General features: G+C 34.9%; 1 protein-coding gene across 1 annotated transcript in view; it reads right to left on the bottom strand.

Annotated features, from left to right (window-relative positions):
- LOC108976162 (cytokine receptor-like) overlaps positions 1–9,433 on the bottom strand; it is a 51,062-nt gene that overhangs the window by 19,930 nt on the left and 21,699 nt on the right. Inside the window, exons 2-4 of the mRNA XM_018945098.1 lie at positions 8,226–8,377; positions 777–913; positions 595–700 (exon numbers count right to left, since the gene is read on the bottom strand). Of these exons, the coding sequence (XP_018800643.1) occupies positions 595–700; positions 777–913; positions 8,226–8,377 (395 nt within the window). The remainder of the gene's footprint in view (positions 1–594; positions 701–776; positions 914–8,225; positions 8,378–9,433) is intronic.

Here is a 9,433-nt window from a genome sequence, read left to right as displayed (position 1 = left end):
CTAATTGGCGCCACGTAGCGAAAAGAAGAAACGACTGGCGCGCTGTTGTTAACTCGGCTATAATCGCGTAAGCGGTGACTACGCCAATCAAGAAGAAGATGTATGTATGTATATGTATAAGCACAGTGCTAATTTTATAGTTAGAAAATATTCAGGATTTTTCTGTATGGTGCCAAAATGCGACGATAAGCCGGCAAATATTGTTCTTAATCCCATCTCAGTTTCTACGAATTTTATTCGTTGTTTGACAAAAAACAACAATAATAAAAATGTCAAGCACGAAATTTATTTATTGAATATGAGAAAAACTACGCAATACGTTCTGATTTACTACATGAGTTTGAGCTTGAACTTTTAATAATACCCAAAATTACCAACAGAAAACAAAGCTGTGCTTTATTTCCATGAAAAAATATTACACTATAACCTTTGTGATTAATCTGATTATTATATTAAAACAAATATTTTCCGTTATATATTTCGCTTATGCAACCCTGAATTCGCATTAGGAGGTCCAGCTGACAAGCAATACAGAGCCTAAGCTCTTTAAGAGTTTATATTATATTTTAAAACTAAGCATATTTAAGTACTTACCAATTGTCAAATTAGTTTCACTCAAAATTTCCGCCCCTTGCATGCATCGGTAAACACCGTCTCGATTAATACCTTTTAAGAGCAGCACCGCATAATTATTTAAAATCTGGAATGATTAAAAAAGAAATATATTTTATTTTAATTCGTGCAAGACAATTTAAAAATGAACAAAACGGACTTACTTCATCATTAGTATTTAGCGGATTGCTTGTTTTATTTTCTATAACTTCATGAAACCACGTGTTTGATAAATCGAATGTTTTGCATATTATAACTGCGTTGCCATTGTGTCCCACTCGGATGCCCCGTTTTAGAAACCCTGCAAAATAAATTTGAGTGTAACAGTACACAGTCAATAGCAAGTTAATATTATATTGGACAAATGTACCAGTGACAAAAAAATGTCCAAAGCTTGAAGATCGAACCTGGTATATACATTACATTAAGAAGGCAATTATCATCGGACTATAAAAATAGCATGATCAAAATTGACCCGGACTGATCAATTTACTCCGCGTGCAAATTGAATCAATAAACAATTTTTTTCCAATACCTAACATAGCTTAATTAATATTTTGAGTATGAGGGTAGTCAATAATTAAGTCGTACCAAATAACCTGAATCTCTTGCACAAACGACGTCGAGAAAGAAGCTGAACAACCTGCATTCATCAATCGATTTATTACTATGTAGTGACGAGACATGGGTTTATGGATACGATGTCCAATCTGTCCAACAATCTAGCGAATGATGCTCAAAAAATTTGCCCCAACCAAATAAACAAAATTCGTCAAGTGTATGGAAAATTAGATTAAGCGTTGCTTTTATTAGCTCAAAAGGTGCATATTTTGAAGGCGCTTTGTGTGATTTTGCAATATAAAGTCTATATTCTGCCACGAATCGATTTATATAAAGCGTATGAGATTATACCTGTCAGTTGACCGAAGGTCGCCAAATATGGAAGCATTTTTATATGAATGTGCATATGTACATAGGTATGGCAATAATTATAGTTGTTGACTGAGATAAATTGACCTGAAATGTCTCATAATAGAGCGTAAAGTCATTTATTTGAAATCAAATTATAAGGAATATTTTGCGCTAATTATATAATTATCACATATATCAATATAATTTATTATAATTTACGTCTAACTTAGTAGATGTCGAATTTCATTTGTACATTTGAAATATTGTTGAGCGACTTTTTGCATTCGCGGATGTTATGCGAGGCATATTGAAAAGCTTTTGCCGATATAGTCGGTTAGAGAAGAGAACGGAAGGAGCTTATGACTCCCTAAAACGAACGAAATTTACCACCAAATCCACCGGATGTTTAATTGGCGATTACTAACCGCAATAATACCATATATTTCCGTAGAAAAAAGTGAGAAAAATATGTAACCCAGCTCTTTTGGGGCACTTCTTTCTTTCCTCGAGGCAATACACACTGTTCGCAATAACAGATTTGCCCGATTCGTTGTGTTTGTAAATATTGATTGTAAACATGTATGTACATATCAATACATGTATATATATATGTATATAAAAGTATATACATATGTAAATAAAGCAAGTGACCATAAGTAATGATTTCTGATATCCTTTTGTAAACAACAAACTTCAAGAATTTAGTTAATTGAGCTTCTTCCAGAGTATTGATAGCATCATTTCACAAAATCCATTAAGTGATGAAACGCAAGCTCGATTAAGAATTATAACGTTTAAATATACAAATGTATGTATACATGTATGTAATTGATTTGTTTCAAAGAAGCTTCAATTCTCTGAGATCCGGTTTTATGCGAAATAATTTATCACAACACTCACTAATAGAATAAATGGTGAAATTTCCGTTCATCTTTCAAAATGAGACACATATGCGCATACTTACAGTACAGATATTTATGCAAAAAGTACTAAGCATTGAAAAGGGTTTGTGTATAAATGTAAGTATGTATGTATATACATTTTAATGAACTCATTAAAATCATTATTAGAAATAATCATAATTATTATAATATTAAGCAGATCTTTAAATAACTTGTTATTTAATTATTGCTTCATACATACACATATGTATGTAAAATTTGTGTTGCAAGCTATGGGACCGATAAGAAATATCTACCAGTGAATCACCCTAGAGTATTATGGCGGAACACTTCCCCAGCCTGCTGAATGGCGGTTAAAACGTAACGCCAGGAGAAGGCGAACCCGATTCTCCAATCGATGACGATGGAGCAGACGTTCACAATCCACAAAAAGAGAGATTCCATAATCTACGCCCACTACCGTGGGATAAGCCCCCTCAACATAGCGTATAAGGTTCTATCGAGCGTATTGTGGGAAAGATTAAAGCCCACCGTCAACAAACTGATTGGATCTTATCAGTGTTTTAGGCCTGGCAAATCAACAACTGACGAGATATTCACCATGCGCCCAATCTTGGAAAAGACCCGTGAAAAGATAATCGACACGGACCTACTCATCGTCGATTTCAAAGCTGATTTTGACAGGACGAAAGGGACTACCTTTATGCCGTGATATCTGAATTTAGTATCCTCGCGAAAGTAATGCGGATGTGTAAGCTGACGTTGAGCAACACCAAAAGCACGGTCAGGATCGGGAAGGACCTCTACTGCAGACCTGCAGAACTAAACCGAGAAGGTACCATCTTCTATAAGAGTGTACAGCTGCTGACTTTCGTCGAGGGTATTAATATCATTGACCTAACACCCGCGCCATTAGTCCGCCTTCTTCAAAATGGGTAAGGCAGCAGAAGCAAATGGGTGTAGTGGTTAACGAGGGCAAGACGAAACATCTCTTGTCATCAAACAAACAGTCATCGCACTCGCGACTAGGCACCCACATCACTGTTGACTGCAGGGAATCCCGAAATTAATCAGTAAGTAATGCTTTGGTCAAAAATTCATACGAAAGTTCAATTAAAAATGTTTTCCTTACAACCGCTTAATTCTAATCATTAAGTTTACATGGCATGTACAGTAAAATTCCTCATAATCGGAGACCCACCGTCGTAGTGCTTCTATTGTACTAAAGAAGCCGTAATCATGTGTGGCGTTGTTTAAAATATATTCCTAAAGTTCGTTTGTCAGAGATAACTATGATTTTTGTATAAAAATAGTAATATAAATGTTTTTTTCTTGAAATTCGTCTAGTTAAGGGAGATCCCCGGCAATGAGAACTCTACCTGTTATAGTTAGCCAATATTGGCGAGTCCGACAAATGAGCAACTTCTTGGGGAAAATATATTCATATATGTATTTTATAAGATCACAGGCGTTGCCTTTCGGGTGTTGCAAACTACGTTGCAAAGTTCATATATTTTGTTTATAATATAAAAATTCAGCAATGGTAGCAATTATTCGAAGGTGTTTCGTAAATCAGGAGGATAACCGTGCCCCTCATAACTTGTTGGTGGATCATTCGAAATAAAAAGCAATTAGAGGTCCAAAATTTATGATTACCATAGCTGCAGACATGCATGAATTGTATCTTTCTTATCCTTACTGCTGACGACACAGGGTTTTATGAATATGGCGTCGAAAGTGTGCAAAAACCAACGAATGACGGGCCAAAAATGAGCCGCAACCAAAATTTGATGAAGCCACTATGGCGATCCCAAACGAGGCTTTAACAAGTGGAGCTCTAACAAATTACAGAACATGCCTTATTGTCACATATTTTCGTTTCGTTTAAATGAATTTTATTATAAATATGTAATTATGTAAATACTGTTATATTTTCTCAAGTAATTCTGGTAATGGCGCAAATGACAAAGCACTCAGCTGTTTCAGAAGTACAACAATTGTTGGCAGGCTTTTATTTCCTAAGCGTGAAATTTACTGCTAAATAAACAATAAAATTAAAGAAGTGTGACTTTGTAATTACATATAATTATACATATGTATGTATATTTAGATTGCTCCAATATTTCCGGGGAATACTTTCCGATGCTACAACAACATCTCACACACTTAACTTCCATGGAGTATAATTAACACTTAACATGCAAAGTATTTAAAAATCCACAAACGAAAATCATAATACGGCTTTATGTACAAACCTGGACTGCCCGTACATACCTATATATGAACAAACGCACTTGTATTGCCTTAGAAAAGTGACAGGTGTACCATACCGGCACGGCAGAATGAAATACAAAACCAAAACCAGAAAACTCGAATTATTACAATGAATTTCGATGCTACATAGACACTACTTATGTACATATTCACGAAAGGTGCACTCGCACATACGAATGTACCCTGTAGGAAAATTAATGCACGAGAATAGTATTTAAAAGGTGCGTTCCAAGCTAACGAGGACTTTTTAATCTAACGCCCCCTGGTGTCAACGAGCGAAGAAAACAAATTGGCGTTTGTTGCACGATAATGCGCCGTATTATCGATCGACACATGTGACGATTATTTGACCAAAAATCACATTTTAACCATTAACCACTCCACATATTCACCTGATATGGAACCGTGCGACTTCTTCTTTTTCGGAAAAATGCATTTGCTCATGAAAGGGAAGCGTTATTCAGACGTTGAGGCCATTCAAGAGGCTTGCAACGGCATACTGGCGGCCATGCCGACCAACGACCTAAAACACTCGTTCGCTCTGTATTGAAGCAGAAGGAGACAATTTTTAATAAAATAAATTGATTTTGCCAAAAACAATCATTTGTTCTGTTTTTTCTTTAAAAGTCCTGTTTACTTTGGAACACACCTTGTATATTGGGCAAACCTAGCACATGATAAACTAATCAAGAATTGTAGTTGGAGAACTTGGCTCTGATCAATATGAATAAAACTTTTTTCATATCACAGCACTGCGAAAAGATAACTAGCTGAAAGTCAGAAATTGTGGCAAACTGCTCATTTCTCCAATTTGACAGATATTGGCTTAACGGGGTAAAAGGAAACCAATGCATTCGTTAGATGTCGTGAATAACTTTTAAGTACTTTAATAAGATTAGGGAAATGTTACTATGAATGTACTAATGACTTTAGTGTAGACGCTGGCGGTGAGAGAGAGTTCTTACTAAACGCCAAATACTCTAAATATTCTCGAAGCAAAAGGAACGTTTTTAAAAAATTTACTTCTTAGAAATATCGAAAACTATTTGAAATAGCATTCGTTTGGCAATCTGTACGAAAATGAGAACAAGTTCCAATTCATTAATCACTAGCATTCTTTATGAATATTCCTACGGAGAATTTATGACATGATTACACATATACATTATGTACTCATAAACAGTGGCACACTCCTGAATATGGCCAAGAGCTATTGGATTTCTTTGAAAACAGTAATTTGACATTTGTTACTCTGTTTTCTTCTATTCTGAGATTTTGCGGGCATACATACATACATACAAACTAATAAAGTAAAGAAACCTAAAGTGTAAACAAATCAACAGCAATAAAATTACGTTGATGTAGGAATTATAACGCCGTTATGCCGTTATATTTTATAGAATGAGAAATTAAATGTTTCATTAATAGGAAAACATCGAAATTGATGAACAAATGGTGATTTATTGCAATATCGCAAAATGTCAAGAAGACAAGAACAGTAGGCGCATTCATGTAAATATGTACATATATATATGTATATATGTGAGTATATTTATGTATATTACAGCGAAATTTCTCAATACGGCTAATCTCTCTCAATACGGGCAACTAACATAACTGGACAAATTTCATGAACACAATGTTTTCATTAACATTTTCATACAAAAGAAGTTCCTATAACCTAAAATAAGTGCATTCAATGACCAGACACGGACTCTATTTTGGTAATATTTCGTTGAAATTATCTCAGATAAACGGACAGGACAAGAAAATTGTGTAAAATTTTTAGTTCACGTTTTTTTAATTCTTATTAATTTGTGGAGTTTTGCACCAGTCTTTTAGTTGATAATCTCAGCAATCACAGCTCAACAGAAACTAATGGGATAACTACCATTCCTTTGGTCCTGGCTGACAGTGGCTCCCATACTATATTTCTATTCAGTAAAACTATAGTTCTGAATTGCAGCTTCTAACAGTAAGAATATATTTTAGACACACATTTTGCTACGCCGCCATATGTGGGTCGCTCCTTTAACCGGACAAAAACCAGCGACGGTTTGTGTTCGGTTATGAGAAATTTCACTATTCCATTTCTATATACTATGTATAGTATCTGTGTACTGTGAATGTCATCGAAAGCCCGTTGAAATGTACGAGTTGGCGATAAAAAATAAATGTGCTTATATGTATGTATATATTTACTCATTTTCTTGTTTTTGCGATTGCAATAAAAATTGCAAATTTGTGGAATGGCGGGTACGTAAATGTAAGCATGGTTCAAGGAATTGTGGGAGATTTTGCTAAGGTCATAGATATCAACCACAGCAATTGAGATCTTGAACTCTACAATTGGGTTCAAAAATCGTAATTATATGTACATACATATATACATACTTCTAATCAACAACAACAACAGCATATAAGTAAATGAACAAATTTCTAGATTGATAGTATATTAGTCAATGTAGTAAAATAGTCTAAAACAGATAGTCCACCAATCGATTCTACTAAATTAAGGCAACCTTCTTTCGTGCCGATTAAAAATAACGAAGCCGCCACAATAACATTTCTAAAGTGCGAATGGCTTACTCTTATCTACAGATTTCTTATGTTAGGGTTATTCACGCTTTATTGAACTTAGTTTTCTATAAGATTAGTGCAAAAATATGAAAAGTAAAAATTCAATTTTTTACTTAAGTTAAGTCCTCTGCGAAAGCGCCTTCAACAGAGGTTCGCCACTACTGAAACTGCCTGAATCCGTCTCATATGGCAGACATCCCATAGTCAGAGTATATAAACGACCGTATGATTTAAAACATAACCAGCAGTATCTTTGCTTTAGTTCACCTGTGCAGTTTTCTAGATCGTCTTTTATCCGTCCTAAGGTTTCCCAATCTGTCGGTCACCGCTCACAGGGTAATGGCAATTAACAGTTTTGGGTATTAAGCGTATTACTCGCACCAAAAGTCATGAACCTTTGGCAAAACTGCCATCGAGATGTTTGACACTATAGCTGAGAACACTGCATTCTTCAAACACATCATTAGAGACGTGAGCTATACAATAGCGAATGGCGCTTCAAAAATTAGCCGAAACCGAAAACAACAAATATCGTTGAAGGCACCGAAGGCTATCCCAGCCGAGGCTTAAAACAAATGTATGGAAAATTTGATGAAACATTGGCTTAATGTTTATATTGGCTTAGAAGCCTACTTTAAAAGGATGGTGTGCGTTAAGCTTTTCTATGAAGCCATCAGATATTCAATATGGTATAACCGGCCAGATTCTGTTAAAGCAAGAACTGCCTTCTATTATTTAACCAAGCTTCTTTTCTAGCTCATTGAACATTGTAATAAAAATAACAAAGTTAAAATGAACACCATGAGTGCAATACAACTAAAGCAGATCGTGAATAGCCTATTGTGTTTGAGTGACGTGTAAATGAAGTGCAAAAATAAACCACATTTATTTACTGTTCGGCTATTTCGCACGTGCTTATTCTGTAAGCATGTGCTAAGCACTTACCTGGTGTTGAAGGGTTCAATGACGGTGTTGCCGCCACCGTTGTCAACACTGTCGCCGCTGTTGTCGTCATCGCTATAGGCGACGCATCCACCGTCACTGTGGCGATCGCGTGCAGCAATATTGTGCCGACGGAGAGTATGGCTTTTCGCCAACTGAAAGTAAATGATGGGAAGAAAAAGCTGAAATTAGTTGTGGGCTTAAGCTACAAATATACACATATGAATTATATACATACATACATACATACATACATACATATGTCTGTGTTATGTTGTGGTGTTGTACCACCTATAAGTACCGCTAATTGGTTAAACATACTTAAATAATGGGTAGGTCAGGTTGATAAATGTGAAGGTTGCAAGAATGGAAATGGTATTATTTATTTCCAATAAAGAGAAATGTTCATTGAATTTATTGTTTAATGGCTGAATAGTTCTTGGAATCCGCTGACAATTAAATGAATGCACTTGCACATTTGAGGCAAAAGGCGCTACTTATGGAAATGGTGCGAGAAAATAAGATAAGATAAAGAGTTGGTATTGGGATTGATTATAAAATAATATTATATTATGATAAAAATATTATTATTAATATATGTATGTAAAAATGGAATTTTAAATGATAGAACTAAAACTAAATATATTACAACATATGATCAAATTTGAACCGGACTGACAGAAAAAAATACATTTTAATTTATTTTAATACAATTCTTTCTTATGACCTTCAAAATAGACTCATTTTGAGTCAATACAAGCATTATAATGCTTAATTCAAACATATACATTTTATAATATCTAGCCGAGACTTTCAGTGCTTTCAGTATCATCACTAGTAATCATACGTTTGATGAGCTTTTTGAGATAAAATGCTAAGTTTTCACTAAAAAATAGCTTAATGAAACAACGCTTCATTTGTTAGTTCTAAATCTGAACGTGGTTCGCACTCTATGAAAAATATGATATCAAACATCCGATAAGAATTTAATCCTACCACCCTAATTAAAATTCGATGGAAAGAGCGTTTGCTCACCCCGGACAGAAATGTTTGTACCTCTCAGCAAGGACTGACGTTGTTTAAGCACAATCGGAAAGGTGTTAATTGCGGGTTTCACATCGATTACCTGAAGCTTAAACCGAATTATCGGAATTTGAACTCATGTTATTGGTTTTTGTCTCTAAACTTGAAAAAGTCCCTTTCCAGACTTT

Source organism: Bactrocera latifrons, unplaced genomic scaffold (assembly GCF_001853355.1).
Source record: "Bactrocera latifrons isolate USDA-ARS-PBARC rearing strain unplaced genomic scaffold, ASM185335v1 scaffold_73, whole genome shotgun sequence".
NCBI lineage: Eukaryota > Metazoa > Arthropoda > Insecta > Diptera > Tephritidae > Bactrocera > Bactrocera latifrons.
The sequence above is the reverse complement of the archived record's forward strand: the minus strand, read 5'-3'. Positions and strand labels throughout refer to the sequence as shown.